Here is a 19081-nt window from a genome sequence, read left to right as displayed (position 1 = left end):
CCGCACTTCCCCAAAGCGCGGGGCCGGGACTTCCTCGCACGGGGAGGTGCCCGGCCCGGCCCGCCCCGCCCGGCGCGCCCCGCCCCGAGCTCTGCCGGCTCTGCGCCCCACCCGCCCCCTCCCCACCGCTCCGCGCGCTGCGGCGCGGCGCATGGGTCCCCATTGTCGCTTAGAGTGGCCCGCGGAGATGAGGTGCTGATGCTGGGGCCTCTGGCTCCCGGAGCGGCTGAAGTGGTTCTGCGGCAGCTGGGGGTGTGGCCGGGCCAGTCCAGCGTTGCCGTTATGGGGGTGGGGGTGGGGGGTGGAAGGGGGCGACTCCATAGGCTGCTTGCCCCTCTTGAGGAAGGGAGAGAAGGCTGGAAACGACTGGACTCCGTGGTCACTCCCGGGCCATCGCTTGGCTCTCTGGCACTGAGTATCCTTCGCTGTGAAACAGGGTTAAGGGCGTACTGTCAGTCACCGTGCTGTAGGGCCTTCTCAAGGAAGGCGGTTCCTAGGCTGCAGCGCCACTGTTGTGGGGGGCGGAGGGGGGGAATGGTTCTTATATATGGGGTCGCCGAAGTCCCTGTCTGCGTGGCCGGCTGAGTCCCTTTCAACCCCTCCAGTTACCCCAAGATGTTCTAAAGTTTAAAGTCACACCTTCCCCTTTGCCAGGAATGCCTGTGTCTTCTCTTTGGCCAAATCTCGTATTTTATGACTCGGTACAGATGTGAGTTAAATTCCTTATCCCAGCATGCTGTGGGCCCGTGTTTGGACTGCCCTGACCCTGCTCTGGAAGTGGTCTGCAGAGTGTCTGTGTCCCCCGGCCTCAGAGCGCGTACAGCTCCTATCCCTTGGTCCCCGGGCCTGCTCACAAAATGCCCTACAGTTGCACAAAGTTATATGTACTCACGTGTTTCAGCACTCTTGGGGATATAAAGGGAAGGGGAGAGTTTACATACTGTCTTCATCCTGCAAATGTTTGGGTGTTCTCTACATGTCAGCCTTGGGACCTGGCAGTGGGCAGGACAGACCAGCCGCGGAGCAGACAAGAAATGGACTTGCAGACTGGGTGAGAGGTGAGGAGGGCTAAAGAGAATCACAGCGCAGAGAACGGGTGTTTCAGACCTGCATCTTGCTTGGCAAAGGATAGAACTGGAGCCAGCAGCAGCTAGGCAGAACTGAGCTGCAGAGAGTGCAGGCCAAGGCCAGGGAGGAGGGAGAGGCCCCGCGGGCTGGGGAGCCTCTTATGCTGTGTGTCCAGAGGCTACCGTGTTGACAGGCTGGCTGGGCCGGAGCAGAGGCCAGAAGCCTTCCCAGATGAGAGGTGGCTCCTTCTTATTTAGCCTAGATAACAGCCCCAAGAGGTAAGGCCTTCAAAGATGGGCCAACACTTAGTCCGGCTCACATAGCCATGCTCATGCTGTGATGCTTGACATGGCATCTCCACCTGCATCCTGAGACGTGCGGGGCAGCTGGATGTGGTGGGGGTCGGCGTACTTTTCTCCTGGGGTAACACTGGGGGTGGGATTTGAACCCAGGACCCTCTGTCTAGAGCATGAGCTCCCAGCCCTGGGGATCCCCCCCACCCTGATCTCTTATAGCCTCCAGTCATTGGGTTGTGGCTTGCATGTTTTGCTTTCTCATTGCAGAAATCTCCTTCAGGCCCTGCAGCAATGTCCTCGGCCCCTTTCCGAGGTGTTCTCTCCAGACTAAGGCCGCCTCCCTGGTGGGGTGATCAAAGGGTATCCCCTGTGCCAGCCCCCACCTGGTGCAGCGCTGTCTGTGAAGGCTCCTCAGGGCTGTGTGCACCTCTCTCGTCCTCTGCTCTTCAGTGCCTACCTGTTTAGAGTGACCCCTCTCTTACGGAGCACTCACCTGGGGCCATGGTGCCATGTGAGGTCATTAAGGTTTCCTTTTTAGAGACAAAGAAATGGAGGCTCAGAGGAGTGATGAAGTAAAATGTGCTTTTACTAAACAGATGAAATCATTCCAGTGCTTGACACTTCCCCCAGAGATGGAATGCTGGGGTTCAGATCGCAGGGAGCTTAACCAGGGCAGCCAGGGCCAGCTGGCATCTGGCACATGTCAGCACGTAAGTGGCTGTTGCTCTGGGACAGAGACGTTGCTCTGTCCCATGCCCAAGTCACCCTCTCTCCCTTGTTCCTTATTCTCTCTGCCTGCCCTCCTTTAGAGAGCTCCCTCATCTCTCCTGGAGCTTCCAGAGTTCAGCTCCACACACAGTTCTGGCTTGGATCAAGGCCAAGGGTGCAACAGCTCAGAACTGGCCAGGTGTCCTGTGTGGGGGTAGCGATTGCTGGGGACACGGAGGGTTCTGGTCCCCATCCTGAGCCTGGTCAGGGAGGGCACTGGCCGCCATTGAACAGAACTCCTTGCTGACCCCAGCTCTGGCCTCTGCTGGTAGAGGATGCACCCCTCTAGGACCAGTTCTCTGCTGTAGTCTGGTGACTCTGCTGGAGCCTTCCGGCAGGGGATGGCCTTGTGTGAGGCCCCCACCTCTGTGATAACCCGCTGGACTGCCGAGAGGGAGGAGAAAGGAGAGCCGGCTAAGAGAAATCCCAGGCTCTGCAAAGAGTTTGTGTTGGGGAGAGAAGTAAATTCTTGAAGGGGAAATCTGTCCAGAAACTAAGGATGTTCTTTGGAATCCAGAGGTTTTGCAGGATGTGGGTTTGTCAAAGTGGGACAGGAGTGGTGTCCTTCCTGTCCTCTGTGTGTGTGTGTTCCAGTAAGGGGGAATCAAAGGGGCAGAGAGGGACTATCAGGATGGAAAGGAAAATCGAGGGTGACTTTCTGTCTGGACGACTCAATGGACATGAATTTGAGCAACTCATGGAGATGGTGGAGGACAGAGGAGCCTGGCGTGCTGCAGTCCACAGTGCAAAGAGTCTGACACGACTGTGTGACTCAATAAGAAGCAGAGGTCTGCCTTAAGAGATCTCCCCTTCCCCAGTCTCCCTGTCTTCTGAAGATCCTCCTAGACAGAGCTGACTGTCCGAAGGCCAGCATTGACTCTTGTCAGAAGGCCAGCGTTGGCTCTTGCAGTCACTCTCCTGCCCAGAACGTCAGCTTCCTCTCTGACCCTCTGATGGAATAGCCTGTGGTCTAGGGGTCCTGCTTTCTCCCTGAGGTTGCCCTCACTTCTGGGGTTGCAACACTTGCCCAGCCAGGCTCTTCTTCCTGGCACAGCCAGACTGGAGACCCCCACGAATTCACAGGGCACCAGGTTGCCAGCTGGGGGCAGCATGGGATTTGGGGGGTTAGGGATGTCCCTGCCCGCTGTTAATCTGATGTCCGCCTATTTGCACCTTTCCACTTCGTTGGCGGAGCTGCATCCTGTGTACCGTGATGTCCTGTGACATAGGATGTGGGAGACCCAGCATCCATCCTAACCCCTTCCCTCCGCCGGGGGACTTAGAGAGGGGAAGCGTACAGACCGGGGGGTGGTTGGCATATGAGACTTTATGTAGGAGGGTGGGGCGCGGTTTCGCGCTGTGGGATCGCTATCAACGTGGGAAGATGCTGCCGTGGACTTTCTCCTCCAGGATGGTCTCCACTCGCCTCCTCTGCGGGGGAAAAGGGGGCTTGGGCTCGGGGTGCGGGCGGGCCTTCCCTCCCGCCCCTTCCCGGGCTCGCGGGCACCTCTTGCCGGTCCAGGGGGTCTGGGATCCTCGTGGGCTTCAGCTGCGGCGGCAGGAACAGCTCCAGCCGGATGGCGGCGCGCGCGGACCTCTGGCTCTGAATGAGGAGCGAGATCTCCTCCGCCTGCGGGATCGGGGTCGGGGCCGGGGCCGGGCTGTTGCGGAGCCTTAGCGACGACGGGTGCCCGGCCTGGCCTGTAGCGCTCCCATCCCGGGACTCCCCCCGCCCAGGCCCCGAGCCTGCCTCACCCGCATGCGGGCGTAGCGCAGCCGGAGCGCGCGGACTCGGCCGCGGGCCTCGGCGGCCTTAAGGACGCCTAGGAGCCGGTCCTGGCGCTGCGCGGGTGGCTCGAGCGGCAGCGTCCACGCACGCGAGTCTGGCATGCGGTACCCCACCTCCGCTGACTCGCACGGGAAGAGGCAAGAGGTCGCGCGCACGTCCTCCAGCACGTCGCCGAAGAGCAGGTGGCTGCGGCGCTGCGCCGGCCGCATGGCCGCCAGCCCCTCCAGCGTGAGGGCCCAGCCCGGCCTGGGGGGCTCCGCCTGGGCACGCCCCAGTCGGGCCCCTGCTTCCTGCTCGCCCTTGTTCGCTCGCTCCCGCGGGCCCCTCCTCCCGGTCTCCTTAGCTGGCTTCAGCTGCATCCTTGAACCTTGTGGAGGGAAGACAACATCCAGCCCTTGCCGCCCGCCCCTTTGGCCTGACCTGGGCCCACCTTGGGCGCCCAGCTCCAGACCCTCTGGACCCTGCGGAACCCACTTTAGGGCCTGGACCTCTGATCTCTGCACTTTTACCCCAACCTCGCACACGTCCCGGTCAGCTCAGTCTTTCTATTCACTCCGGCAGTTCGCTAGAACTTTCTGATCCACTCCCTTCCTGCCCCGGGTCTGTTTCTCTGTCCACTGAGAAAAGGCTGAGACCCCTGAGTTGACCTCAAGCACTGCCCAGGGGTGGAGACTGCTTGAGACTGCTCTGGGTGAGGCTTGGTGGACACTCCCCATGCCGGACCCTCTTTGTGTTTAGTCCCACCACCTGCGTTGGCCTTAGGTCCCTCTGTTTTAGTGTTAGGAGTGGAGATATAGGTTGTGGGTCTTCCTTGTGTCTGAGCAGACGACTCATGCTTTTCTGGGAGATGTGTGTGTGTGTTTGATTTTCTTATGTGGGTCAGTTTGTCTGTAGGAGGTCTCACTTGTGTGCGGTGGAGGCTCAGAGTCCAGTGGACAGCTGGCTTGCTGTGGGGGAGATGCCATCCTCCCAGCCTGTCCCCTCTGGGTCTAGATGGCCTAAAGGAGTGGAGCCCAGGGAGGAGATGGGGGGTGGGGAGGGAGGGCCCACTAGGTGGGAAAGGGAAACACCCAGAAGTCCCTACAGGGCACCTTTTTTCACCCAGCCCTTCCCACAGACCCCAGGCCAGCTCCCGGCCCACACTGGGACAGGGGCTGACGGCCGCTCCCTCCCCCACCCCATCCTTAGCAGCGGGCAGTGGAGTGCCCCGAGCCCTTGCATCCCATCCCCACACCCCATACTTTCCACCTTCTCGGATCTGAGCCTCCAACTCAGCCGGGACTCTCAGGGACTTGTTGACGGTTGCTCGGTAACCAGGAGACCCGCCCCTCCCCCATGCCAGCAGGGGCGGGGCGACCCTCGGAAGGTGCGCAGTTAGAGCCTTGGTCCAAGAGCGAAGATGCCCTGGACACCTGCGCTGAGGGACTTTCCAGCTCTAAGGACGCTGGGGGAGATGACCCCAGCTTTTCCAGACAGAGTGCAGGCTCTTTGTTTTCTGAGGAGCCCCAGAGGCGCTCTTCCACGGGCTGTGGGCTCAGCTTCCTGGCTGGAGAGCTGTCTACTGGCCAGTTTTGGGGTTAAGGGGCGCAGCTCTGAGGACATCTTCCAAGTTGAGCCCTTTTCCCCTCTGCATGGCCCTAGAGGCCTCCCACAGCAGAACACGGGGTTTTCCCCTCTCCCCGGGTAAGTTTGGGGTCTAGGGGTCTAAGACTAAGACTCAGGCTTTGATGAACTCTGAATCTCTGGGTCCTGGCTCCTAGAATCCTGTTATCTACGTATTTATGAGTTTCATGATATTTTATTACTGATTCACTTAATTTGATTCTTTAATTTGTTCATGCACTCATCAGTTTCTTCCAGATTCATTAATCCATGAACTCATTCCAGTTTATGTTAGACCAGAACTAGTGCATTAGGTCCATAATTTGTTCATGTATTAGTGGTTCCCACAGTGCTGACATGCCTCTCCCTTTCATTCCTGGTTGTCTACTTGGGCCTGTGGATGGTGCCTTTTTGGGAGCTCATGACCTGAGTCTCTGAGGGGAGGGACTGTCTTGGCTTTGGTGGGGGTGGGTCTCAGCTGAGGTTCTGACCTTTTGGAAGGAGGCTGTTGACTGTTCCCATTGTTTTTTGAAAGTTTGCTCTGGCTTCCGGTGAGAGGGTAAGCTCTGATTCGGTAGCCCCATATCTCCAGAGCTGGCATGCCATCCACCCCCTTCCTGAAACTGCATAGAAACAGTCCATCCTTCCCATCCCCAAGTTATGAGAAGCTGTCCCTGGGACCTTCCCCTTCCTGCTGCTGGGCTGGTTCCTTTAGGATAGGGCTTCCCTGGTGGCTCAGATGGTAAAGAATCTGCTTGCAATGCAAGAAACCTGGGTTCGATCACTGGGTTGGGAAGATCCCCCTGAAGAAGAAAATGGCAACCCACTCCTGTATTCTTGCCTGGAGAACTTCATGGACAGAGGAGCCTGATGGGCCACAGTCCGTGGGGTCACAAAGAGTCAGACACGACTAAGCGACTAACACAAACACACTAGGCCTTGGGATTCAGCTTCACCTGGGGGCTGCTGCTGCTGCTGCTTAAAAAAAAAAATTTTGTGTTTTAAGGGTGTTCTTGATTTAGTGTTGTGTTAGTTTCAGGTGTATAGCAAAGTGAATCAGTTATACATATACATATATCCACTTTTTTTTTTCTAAAGTAGTGTGTACCTGTCAGTCTCAATCTCCCAATTTATCCCCTCTTCCCCCCTTATTCCCTGGTAACCACAAGTTTGTTTTCTACATCCGTGACTCTACACCTGGTGGCTTTTGAAGACAAAGGTCTCTGGGCTCCAGAAGAAGCAGTGAGGGCTTAGGCAGGCTGACTTAGCAGGCTGCCTCCTTCAGGCAGGCCTCCTGGATATATGAAACCCAGGCTGGGGCCACCTCTAGCCCTTACTTGGTGCTCCCCCAGGAGGGAGTTCTCTGAGCCAGAAGTCTGGGCCCTCTTCTCAGCTTCCCTGGGCCCAGGCCAGGGGGCTCCAGGGGGAAGAGGCTTGTAGGAGTGGGAGTTATGGTGTGGATGTGGGGTGTGGGGAATGGGCACATTCTCCTGCAAGAAGGGATTCCCTCTGTTTTTGTAGGACTGAGAACCTTTGACACCCTCTCCTCCTGATTCCCGAGGGGCCATATGCTGGCAGAGCTCACATTCCTGAGTGGAGCTTCTTCTTGCTTCTCCACCATCTTCCCCACTCTCCTGGGATGGGAGGTGCTCTCGCTGTCTGGGCCAGCCAGTGTGAGATACCCTGCCACATCTGCTTGTTTCTGTGTCCAGGTCTTGTATTTGTCACGGGCAGATGGAAGTGCTGAGATCTAAGGGCATGCGGATCAATGCCAGGGCCTGGAAATAAAACTTTGAAATAATATTAATAAGTGTTATTAAATGGCTGCAAAATTTAACATGATATCACAAACCTACAATTCTCTGTCACTGTATGCAAATATTAAGAAGTTAAGATCACAAGGAAAAAGTAATATTTTATGAAGAAGCCCAGAATTATGAAAATCCTTTTACCTTTTAACAGTACAATTAGTCTGGTGACTGAATTCCCTGGGGATGGCTGAATTCCCTGGAGGCTGCCAGCAACTGTGCTTTGATTCCTGTGCCCTGCTCAGGGGTGGTGAGACATGTGGGGACGAAGGGGCAGCAGCCAGTGTGCCATCTGGCGTTGATGGGCCTGGGTCCCTGGTGCAAGAGTGAGGTGTTTGTGGGTGTCAACGGCACTTTGGGACCTGTGTCCTGCCCCAAATGCCTGTGACCTCCAAGAGCAGCCCTGGTCAGGCTGTCACTGCATTTGTGGACATTGGTGCTGTCCTTTGTGGAGGCTGTGTGTCTTGGGCTGTCCCTGGTGCCCCTGTGTGTTTTGTTTTGCCTGCGTGTGGTGTGTGTGTTTGGGGGGTTGTCTTACTTTGATGCAAATGCTCACATGTGTTCCTTGCTGCCCCACCTATGACACATACATTTTGTGTCTCATCCTGGCTATGCAGGGGTCCAGAAAGATGAGGCCATTTCCTGGGCCAGCCCTCTCTGTGAGAACACACCAGGGTCCAACGCTGGGGGGCTGCCATCTCCAGGGGATGTCATCAGCACCACAGCCTGGCCACCCACCAACCTGCAACCACCCTCTATGCTTTCTCTATCTGATTTGCCCTCCTGGGAGATCTGTCCAGACCGGAACTCACATTCAGCCGCACAGCAGCCTTCTAGCTCAACCCCTCCCTCAGGCTGAAGGCCATTAGGAAATGCATCTCCAGAAGCTGGCGGCCAGGTGGGCCCAGACAGTGAGGGGTGGGAGGGGATTGGCTGCTCAGACCTTGGGGAGCCCAGTGTGGTTGGGGAGGCTGCAGGAGGCTGAGACCCCCTGGCTTCCTGCCCTGCTGGGCCCCCAAGGGCTTCAAGCTTCTCCTGGAGAATGTGATGCGTGTATGTGTCCCGGGGGTGTCTGAGACCTTGATCTGCTTCTTCTCCCGTGTCTGCCATGTGACTCACATGCACCCTGGTGTGGGTTTGCGTGGCTGTGGCCCATGTGTTTGTGGGTCAGAGGTGTCTGTGCATCTCTGAGCACATAGCTGTGTCTGTGCCTTTCCCTGGGCGCCTGTGTGGGCATCTTTGTGTGTGTTTGTGAGTCTTGTGTCCTGATTACCTTTGTGATTGTGCCCCGTGTCTCCTCACGTGTCCCTGAGTTGACTGCAGTGAAGATCCAGAGAGAGATCTTGGGACAGCTTGGGATGCTGAGTCCTAGGGTATCTGTCTGCTCTGTCCTCTCCTGATTCTCCAGGTATCCTAGCAACGTTGCTGCCAGTTGCCTAGCAACCAGGTCCCCATCTTTGGAGACACATGCTCCAAGCAGGGTCCGGGCTGTGTGGGCAGAGCCTGGGCGGGAAGAACGACCCCATGATTGGGTAGGGCTGGCAGTTCTGCTCAGGGGTCACCCGTATGACATGTGACCCCAGTGCTGGGAAGGAGGCATGTTCAGTGGTGTGGGCGCTGGGGACCCAGGCTGTGAGGGAATGACGCCCAAATGTTTCTCTGGGACTCAGCTGTGGCAGAGTTGCCCTTGGTGTGTCTCCAAGTGGCAGACAGACCTGGGTTTGAACCCTGTCTCTGCCACTTCGACAGGTGGCTTCATACTGCTGAGAAGCTGAGGCTTACTTCTCTTGTGGGCACAAAGGTGATGCTGAGGGCAATGGTCAGGGGTAGTGGGGATGGACGAGCTTGTGCTCATGATGGGCTTGGCACACAGGAGGCCCAGGGGCACACTGGACAGTCAGACATCCTGCTTGTTTATGAGGTTCTGATCTGCTAGGGGCTGGCTGGGCAGGGGCCCCCACCTGCCAGCCCACTTTGGCTCACCAGCCTTGGGAGCCTAGCTGAGGGGCAGTGTTCTGGGCACCGAACTCCAGCCAGGGTAGGTCCAAGTCTACTCAAGGCCCTGTCTCTGTGTGAGACGGGACTCCGTGTCTGTCTGTCTGTGTCCGTCCCCCTAAGTCTCTGTTCCATGTTTTCATATGTTTCTGTGTGTCCTTGTGTGTCTGTCTCCAAGTCCCTGTGTGTCTTTGTGTGTGTGTGTGTCTGAGTTCCTGGGTGCAGCTGTATTCTTGTGTCCATGTGTCCAAGCCCAGCTCTGGTATTCATCTCTGAGGGTGTACCCTGGTCCTCGCGTCTGTCCTCCTCCAGCCTGGGGCCCCCTCCTCCAGCCTGCACGGCCCCTCCCGCGGTGGAGCTGCAGCCTCCTCCCCTCCCCCAGCTCCGCACCAGGCTGCTGCGTCTGGTCTGGCGTCTGAGAAGGAGCAGGAGCAGCTGCCACTGTGCGGCAGCCGCAGCCCCATCCAGACCCAGGGCTGAGTCAGGCAGGCGCTCCGAGCCCTGCTCTGCTGTTGGCCAAGGGAGTCAGGGTCTCTGGGGTCCCAGCTTCCACGGAGGTTACCGAGGTAAGGCTGAGCCGCTGAGGGCTGGTGTGGAGGGGACCCAGGGTGGCTGTGGCTCTCAGGCAGGGTTGGGGAGGGGCAGGTGGAGGCCCTGCACTGGCTGCCCTGTGTCCTGTGTTCCAGGTGTTTCTGGGTGTGTCTTCGTTGTTTTTGTGCCTGCATGTGCACGAGGGTGGGTTTGGGTGTGTGTGTGTGTGCTATGTGTCCGTGAGCCCCTGTGGGTAGACGTTTGTCCCTGGTGTAGCTGCCTCCACGCACACCATGAGAGAGCCGCAGGCCAGCTGAGACTGTGTCCCTGAGTGTGCACATGTCGCCTGTGTTTGCGTGTCCCTGTCTGGGCATACACATTTGCATGTCTCCAGCTACTCCTTTGTGTGTGTGTGTGTGTGTGTGTGTGTGTGTGTGCACGCACATCTGTGTGTGCACATGCATGTGTCTCCACGTCTGTGGCCTGGGGCTGGGTAGGTGTGGGGTGCTGTGCTCACGTGTCCCTGTGCTTTCCCAGGGACTGGGGCTTCTTGTGCGGGTGTTGGCATGGAGTCCCTCTTCCCTGCTCCGTTCTGGGAGGTCCTCTACCAGGAGCACCTGCAGGGCAACCTGTCCCTCCTGAGCGCCAACCACAGCCTGCTGCCCCCCCACCTGCTGCTCAACGCCAGCCACGGCGCCTTCTTGCCCCTTGGGCTCAAGGTCACCATTGTGGGGCTCTACCTGGCTGTGTGCATCGGGGGGCTGTTGGGGAACTGTCTCGTCATGTACGTCATCCTCAGGTAAGCTGGGTGTCCCCCTCCCCCAAGTTTCCTACAGGTGAGTCCTGGGCAGCTGCAAGGGGCATGGAGAAGGGCCTGCTCTGGGTGGGCCTGGCAGGGGAACTCCGCCCCTCCCCCTTCAGTTCCTGGTCACCCTGTCACTGGGCAGGGTCAGTCCTGAGGCCCTGGGTGCTCAGTTTCTCGGGGTGGAGGCGCCTGGCACAGGGAGGGGGTAGTCTGCATGCGGGAGGAGGTGCCACTCTGCTCCAGATGGCGTGTCACCCTGACTCCTGAGAGATGACTTCCAGGTCTCAGCCATGGGTCAGGCTCCTGGCCAAGCTGCTGTGCGAGTATCTCATGGGCCCCCCAGTGACTTCAGGAGGCAGCTCTTGTCGGTGTGGTCAAGGGCCCATGCCAGGGCAGGTGCATGAAGCCCCTTCCGCCAGCTCCAGGGCTGAGTTTACTGCTGGTGTCTGGGCCGATTCCAGCATTTGCTGGTGCTCAGAATGGGAATGTTCGTGGGGTCAAGAGTGGCAGCTAAGCTGCTAGGGGACATCATAAGGGGACAGTGTGGGGACATCACAGGGGGCAGTGTGGGGGCAGCATGGAAGGATGGCTGAGACAGCGTGAGAGCACAGCATGGGGAACTGGAGTGGTAAGGGCATGGGGGAAGAGTGTGGGGACAGGGTGGGAACAATGTGTGGGGATGGCATTGGGACTGCATGGGGTCACACATGTATATGTCTGTGCATATGTGTACATGCATGTGTGAGCATGTGAGTGTTCATGAGTACATGCATGAGAGTGTGTGCACATCTGGGTGTGTGCATACTCATGAGTGTGTACTGCACCTTGTACATGCATCTGTGTACATGGCCACAATACATGTGAGCACACATGTTTGTATGTGTGAGCATGGACATTAATGAGCATGAACACATGCATGTGTGCACAGGTGAGTGTGCCGCACAGTGCACGTGTGTACATGTGCACATGCCCTTGTGTCTGTGTCCATATGTGTGCATGTGTTTGAGCATGCCCTTGTACATTTGTATGTGCTGGTGTGTATCACTTGTGCACTCAGACACAGACCTGTGAGGAGCAGCCGCCCCTCCCTCACTGCTGAGACCATGGTACCAGACTCACATGCCTCTTGTGGCTGGAGGGTTTGCTGTGGGTGAATGTGGCATCTGGGGGTGGGTTTGTCCCTTCTTTTTTTAATTGCATTTATTTAGCTGTACCAGGTCTTCATTGCTGCGTGGACTTTTTTCTCTAGTTGCAGCAAGTGGGGGCTACTCTCTAGTTGTGGAGCATGAGCTTCTCATTGCAGTGGCTTTTCTTGTTGCAGAGTATGGGCTCCAGGGTGCGCGGGCTTCAGTAGTTGCAGTGCACAGCTCAGTAGTTGCAACTCCTGAGCTCTAGAGCACAGGCTCAATAGCTGTGGTGCAAGGGTTAATTACTCCATGGCATGTGGAATCTTCCCTGATCAGAGATTGAACCCGTGTCTCCTGTATTGGCAGGTAGATTCTTTATCACTGAGCCACCAGGAAAGCCTGGCCCTGCTCTTTTTTAAGGACAATTTTTTAGAAGAGTTCACATAAAAATTGAGCAGAAAGTACAGAGGTTTCCCATATAGTCCCTGCCCTCCGGTCCCCAGGCCTAACTCCCCCATTATCAACATCCCTCCCAGAATAGGACATTTTCACAACTGATGAAGCTACATCAACACATCACAATTCCCTCAAATTCATAGTTTGCCTTAGGTTTCCCTCTTGGTGTTATACTTTCTGTGGGTTTGGGCAAATACATAATGACATGTATCTACAATTATGAGGCTTCTCAGGTGACTTAGTGGTAAAAGAACCCGCCTGCCAATGTAGGAGACGTAGGTGTGGGTTTGATCCCTGGGTTGGGAAGATCCCCTGGAGAAGGAAATGGCAACCCATTCCAATATTCTTGCTTGGAAAACCCTACAAACAGAGGAGCTTGGTGAGCTACGGTCCACAGGGTCACAAAGAGTCAGACATGACTGAGCTTGCACACTTATCTACAGCTATAGTATCATGCCAAATAGTTTCATTGCCCTAAAAATCCTCCTCAGCCTTGCTACCTCCCAACCCCTGGCAAACACTAATCTTTTTACTCTCTCTGTAGTTTTGCCTTTTCCAGAATGTTGGCATCATGCAGTCTGTAGCCTTTTAAGATTGGCTTTTTTTTATTTAGCAATATGCATGTAAGTTTCTTCCATGTCTTTTCATGGCTTGATAGCTCATTTCATTTTATTGCTGAATAATATTCCATATTCTGGATAAGCCACAGTTTATTTATCCATCCACCTACTGGAGGACATCTTGGTTGCTTCCAAGTTTTGGCAACTAGGAATTATGCTGCTGTGAACATCCATGTGTAGGTTTTTATTTGGGTGTGTTTTCAACTCCTTTGTATAAATATCAAAGGGTAGGTGATGCTGCATCTTATGAAAAGAATCTGTTTTATAAGAAACTACCAACTGTCTTTCAAAGTGGCTGTACTGTTTCATGTCCTCAACAGCATTTAGTGGGTTGGAGCTCCAAATGCTGGTCATTCTAATAGGTATGTGGTGGTATCTCACTGTTGTTTTAATTCCTATTTCTCTGATGACATATGAGGTGGAGCATCTTTTCATGTGCGTATTTGCTGTCTGTGTATATTCTTTGGTGAGTTTCTGTTAAGGTCTGTGGCCCATTTTTTAACCAGGTTGCCTCTTATTGTTGAGTATTAGCAGTCTTGTATCAGGTGTGTTTTTGGCAAATCTTTTCTCCTGTCTGTGGCCTCTCTCCTAGTTCTTGTGACCCACTTTTCCTTTCATCAGCCCTAAGGCATTGAGAAGGCCATTTAGATCCTCTGAACCTGAATATCCTTATTTACAGGGTGGGCATCAAACTAGCAGTTTTGAAATCTTAAATGAGATAAAACTCAAATGAAGAACTTGGTACAGGCATCTGCCATCGTCATTATCATTGTTATTCTGTCATAATTAAGGCCTCTTTGGGATTATTCTTAATCCCTCTCTAAGATGCAGAACTAAACCCCAGATTTGTTCATGGTAGCCTAATTGACATGGAACATTGTTACCTCTGCTACTACCATCACTACCATCACCCCCACCATCACTGCCACCAGTAAGAGTAGCAGCAGCAGCACCACTGCCATCACTACCACCACCACCACCATCACCACCGTCACCACCACCACCACCACTATCACCACCACCATCATCACCGTCACCACCACCATCACCGTCACCACCACCATCACCGTCACCGTCACCATCACTGCCACCAGTAAGAGTAGCAGCAGCAGCACCACTGCCATCACTACCACCACCACCACCACCACCACCACCACCATCACCACTGTTACCACCACCACCATCACCGTTACCACCACCATCACCACCACCATCACTGCCACCAGTAAGAGTAGCAGCAGCAGCACCACTGCCATCACTACCACCACCACCACCATCACCATTACCACTGTCACCACCACCACCATCACCACCACCATCACCCCCACCATCACTGCCACCAGTAAGAGTAGCAGCAGCAGCACCACTGCCATCACTACCACCACCACCACCATCATCACCGTCACTACCACCATCATCGTCACCAGCACCATCACCCCCATCAGTGCCACCAATAAGAGTAGCAGCAGCAGCACCACTGCCATCACCACCACTACCACCACCATCACCACTGTCACCACCACCATCATCACCATCACCACCACCATCACCGTCACCACCACCATCACCCCCACTGCCACCAGTAAGAGTAGCAGCAGCAGCACCACTGCCATCACTACCACCACCACCACCATCATCACTGTCACCACCACCATCATCATCACCACCACCATCACCCCCACCATCACTGCCACCAGTAGGAGTAGCAGCAGCAGCACCACTGCCATCACTACCACCACCACCACCATCACCACCACCACCACCATCATCACCATCACCATCACCGTCACCACCACCATCACCCCCACCATCACTGCCACCAATAAGAGTAGCAGCAGCAGCACCACTGCCATCACCACCACTACCACCACCATCACCACCACCACCACCACCACCACCACTGTCACCACCACCATCACCATCACCACCACCATCACCGTCACCACCACCGTCACCATCACCACCACCATCATCACCACAACCACCACCACCATCACCACCACCATCATCACCACAACCACCATCACCATCATCACCACCATCACCACTACCACCACCACTACCACCATCATCACCACCATCACCAGCACAACCACCATCACCACCACCACCACCATCACTACCACAACCACCACCATCACCACCATCACCCCCACCATCACTGCCACCACTAAGAGTAGCAGTAACAGCAGCACTATCACCACCATTACCACCATTACCACCACCACTACCACCATCACCACCACCACCATCAGCATCATCACCATTATCACCACCATCTCCACCATCTCTACCACCATAATGAATTAATTCATTCAGCAGATATTAAGCACCCACAATTTCCCCAGCCCTGTGCCAAGTTCTTGGATACAATCAGACCCCATTAGCATCCATCCCCTTCCTGTCACCATCTTCTGTCTTGGTTGCTAAGCAACGGTGAGGCCTGGTTTGGTGTATTCTTACAGATTCTGGAGTCCCTGGAAACCTTTGGTGGTGGAAGGCCAGCATTTTGGTCCAAGAAGGGTCTTGGGGTAGGCTTGAAAGGGAGGAGGACAGGTTCTTTGTCTTACGAATTCTTCCTCTGCTCTTATGCAGGGTCAGGCATATACTCGTCTGCCCACACACCCATCTTTTCCAAGGCAGACCAGTCTTTAGGTTGTGAACTGTTTCAAATACTGTAAGTACTTGACAAACTTGTTAAAATCTTTGCCTCCAGGCTCCATGTCATTGGGCTGGGCCCAGGAACCTACATTTTGACAGGGGTCAGAGTGGTTGCCCCCTGTGATGGCCAAGAAGAAGGGCCCCTTGCCCTTTGCTGCCAGGTCTCGCAGGCCAAATGAAGCCTTCTTTCCTGTCCTCTCTGCAGACACACCAAGATGAAGACAGCTACCAACATTTACATCTTTAACCTGGCCCTGGCAGACACTTTGGTGCTGCTGACACTGCCCTTCCAGGGCACAGATGTCCTCCTGGGCTTCTGGCCATTTGGGAATGCCCTGTGCAAGACAGTCATTGCCATCGACTATTACAACATGTTCACCAGCACCTTCACGCTGACTGCCATGAGTGTGGACCGCTATGTGGCCATCTGCCACCCCATCCGCGCCCTCGACGTCCGGACATCCAGCAAGGCCCAGGCCGTCAACGTGGCCATCTGGGCCCTGGCCTCCATTGTCGGTGTTCCTGTTGCCATCATGGGCTCAGCACAGGTTGAGGATGAAGGTCAGTGCAGTGGCCTTTCCTCCCCAGCTCCCTGCTGCCCTAGCTCTGGGTGGCTCCCTCCCTGCCCACCTGCCCTGACTCTGCCCTTCTTCCTGCAGAGATCGAGTGTCTGGTGGAGATCCCCACCCCACAGGATTACTGGGGCCCCGTGTTTGCCATCTGCATCTTCCTCTTCTCCTTCATCATCCCCGTGCTCATCATCTCCATCTGCTACAGCCTGATGATCCGGCGGCTTCGTGGCGTCCGCCTGCTCTCAGGTTCCCGGGAGAAGGACCGGAACCTGCGGCGCATCACGCGACTGGTGCTGGTGGTGGTGGCAGTGTTCGTGGGCTGCTGGACGCCTGTCCAGGTCTTCGTGCTGGTCCAAGGGCTGGGTGTCCAGCCGGGTAGTGAGACCGCGGTGGCCATCCTACGTTTCTGCACAGCCCTTGGCTATGTCAACAGTGGCCTCAACCCTATCCTTTATGCCTTCCTGGATGAGAACTTCAAAGCCTGCTTCCGCAAGTTCTGCTGTGCATCAACCCTGCGACGGGAGATGCAGGTGTCTGACCGCGTGCGCAGCATTGCCAAGGACGTGGCTCTCGCCCACAAGACCTCCGAGACGGTGCCGCGGCCAGCATGACTAGGCGTGGACCTGCCCATGGTGCCTGTCAGCCCACAGAGCCCATCCACACCCAACACAGAGCTCACACAGGTCACCGCTCTCTAGGCTGACGCACTGTTACTGTGCATTACCAGCCTCCTTGGGTTGCCCTGTGGCCTCGGAGGATCTGCTGCCATCATGGGACAGGTCAGAGCAGTACGGCCGCCCTCAAAGCCCTGGTCCTACTAGTGCAGGGCAGGGGGCGGATGCATGGACTCAACCAGTGAGACTGCCTGGCCAGAGGTGTGCTGGCATTGTCAAGCCTCATGGACCCTTCTGGTTTCTCCCTCAACATCTTGCTGTGGATGGACACACACCTGGAGGTGTAACTGCAGCTGTACAGACTCATGTGCCCTCATGCTGTGTGCTGTCTGCTAGGAGCCTTGCAGTGTCTCCTCTGGGCAGCCGGACAGGCATGGGACTGCCTGGAGAGTCCAGCGGGCACCCCCAGGCAGTGGGACTTGTTCTGAGAGTGGAACTTCCTTCGGAGGTTTCTCAGCAAGCCTGTTGCCTCCAGAACACATGAACCATTGCACTGCAGACATGGCTGTTCAGGTGTGCACGGTGACCAGGACCACAGCAGGCCTTTGTCATTTGTGGAGCAGCCCCTGTGCCTGGTCTCAGCTGCAGGGAGTGGGGATGGCTCTGCGGTGATCTTTCTAGAGTGCCCGTTCCCCCCTCAGCCTCCCTCTCAGATCCCTCGTTTCAGACTCCATCTGAAGTCAACGGCAGAACCCTCTGCCCTGTCTGTTCTGGTGGCCTTGAAAGGACGGTAGTGGGCCAGGTTCTGCTCTGCATCCCCAGTGACTGACCACTATTTAATTTTCAGGCCTTCAGTTGTCTGGGGGTGGGGGGACCTTCCTGTTGTTACAACCTGTCTTAAGCAGTGCCCAGTCAGAGCACAGCTTCATGTGCAGAGCTGGTAGGAGAGCTGGGGCTTGGAGGGCCCACCTGAGCAAGGCTGCAAGGACTATCTGGGCCGAGGGGACCCTGCCCACTATGGCCACCTAGAGAAGCACCCTTCTGGTCTGCAGATGAAGCCCATAGGTCGGTGACTTGGCAAAGGCTCTTCATGCAGACTGGCTGCTGAAACACCTGCCAACTGAGCTACAGACCTGGCCAGGTGAACCCGAGGCAGAGAGGGGGAGGCGCTGACTCTGGACTGGCCTCTCCTGCTTTGGGGTCCTGGGCCCTGTGGGGTTGTTCCTGGGGAGGGTGGGCCTCTCTGTGCCGCCAGCAGCGGCAGGCTGGGAGGACCAGAGCCACTACAACTGTGGCATTTTCTCGCCAGCGCTGAAAGATGTGTCAGTCTATGCCTGTGTGACGTCTCTCCGTGTATCTGTGCATGCTGAGAGTGTGATTTCCCCTGCATGTAAACTGCCCTGAACTGTCTCCAGGGTCATGACAGAGGGTCAGAATAAACCCCTGCATGCTGGTCAGAGCACTCTGCCCACAAGGTGTTTCTGACCCTGTGGGGGGTTTTGGGAGTAGCTTTTTTGGGGTTGGGGCATGAGATGCCAACTTGCTCTTCACTTGCCCAGGTTGTGTGTGTGACAACGGTCTTCCTGGGAGGCCTCCACTCTGGGAAGTGGTCGAATAATTTATGATGTGCTGGGACCTGTCTCCTTTGCTTCAGCACAGAGTTTCTCCCCAAACAAGCACTGACTCTGTGCTCCTGCAGCCAGTGCGGTTCCTGTGGATCGAGTTGGTGGGTGGTCCCCCACAGGGGGCCGGGTTCTCTTCACCAGCATTTAGTCTCAGCAGACCCCCACCTCACTCTCGCCACTTCCCCTTTCCTCAGGTGGCTCCAAGGTAGTTTGATGACAGACGGACAGCACTGCTCCTTTGGTGGCCTTGAAATTCAGAGATCCTCCTGGTCCCTGCAATGGCCCAGTTCCACGCGGGCTAACCCTTGGGCAGAAAACCCTGTCAGAGACAGGGCCGGATGGCAGTGCTTGGACACGGGCAGAGGGGCCAATGTCCGGTTTTAGTATGTTTTAATGACAAGCAAATTGCGGGTAACACAAAATTTTAGCAATAAAGTTTAGGAGGGAGGAGCTACTCGGTGGGCGTTAGCTAGGGGGCACTTAGGTTGCGGCGGAGGCGGCGGCTCCGGGTGGGCTCCTGGAAGCTGCGCTGATCTTGCCTACTAGGCCCACGCCACGTCTGCGCTCGTTCCAGTCCTGGGGCGCTGAGGGGCCGGCCAGGAGCCCAAGGGACCTCGGAAGGGGGGTGGGTCTGGCTCGCTCTCTCTCCCCACCAGCACCCCGACCTCACCTCGGTTCCCCCGCCTTCCTCCAGCCCCACCCCCACTCCCAACCTCCCCCAGTCTGCATCCGCACCTCCGCACG

General features: G+C 56.0%; 2 protein-coding genes across 10 annotated transcripts; one reads left to right on the top strand and one right to left on the bottom strand.

Annotated features, from left to right (window-relative positions):
* The first annotated feature begins 59 nt into the window (after positions 1-59).
* OPRL1 (opioid related nociceptin receptor 1) lies at positions 60-18171 on the top strand. Of its 9 annotated transcripts, XM_070472383.1 has the most exons (7): positions 64-192; positions 984-1058; positions 7045-7196; positions 7949-8229; positions 10395-10656; positions 15732-16087; positions 16186-18171. In XM_070472383.1, exons 5-7 carry the CDS (start codon positions 10424-10426, stop codon positions 16707-16709), a joined length of 1113 nt encoding a protein of 370 aa, XP_070328484.1. In that variant the 5' UTR covers positions 64-192; positions 984-1058; positions 7045-7196; positions 7949-8229; positions 10395-10423; the 3' UTR covers positions 16710-18171. The 9 variants fall into 9 exon arrangements, with proteins under 9 accessions (XP_070328486.1, XP_070328484.1, XP_020731042.2 ...); XM_070472386.1 differs by lacking the exons at positions 64-192; positions 984-1058; positions 7045-7196; positions 7949-8229 and adding exons at positions 13186-13227; positions 15461-15542 and having other exon boundaries at positions 10592-10656; XM_070472385.1 differs by lacking the exons at positions 7045-7196; positions 7949-8229; positions 10395-10656 and having other exon boundaries at positions 60-192.
* On the bottom strand, positions 1933-5210 carry LKAAEAR1 (LKAAEAR motif containing 1). Its single transcript, XM_020875327.2, has 5 exons — positions 5170-5210; positions 4826-4919; positions 3888-4288; positions 3640-3762; positions 1933-3563 (listed from the first exon to the last, which is right to left on the bottom strand). Exons 2-5 carry the CDS (start codon positions 4884-4886, stop codon positions 3504-3506), a joined length of 645 nt encoding a protein of 214 aa, XP_020730986.2. The 5' UTR covers positions 4887-4919; positions 5170-5210; the 3' UTR covers positions 1933-3503.
* Positions 18172-19081: the final 910 nt, after the last annotated feature.

Source organism: Odocoileus virginianus, chromosome 9, assembly GCF_023699985.2.
Source record: "Odocoileus virginianus isolate 20LAN1187 ecotype Illinois chromosome 9, Ovbor_1.2, whole genome shotgun sequence".
NCBI classification, from domain to species: domain Eukaryota; kingdom Metazoa; phylum Chordata; class Mammalia; order Artiodactyla; family Cervidae; genus Odocoileus; species Odocoileus virginianus.
The sequence above is the reverse complement of the archived record's forward strand: the minus strand, read 5'-3'. Positions and strand labels throughout refer to the sequence as shown.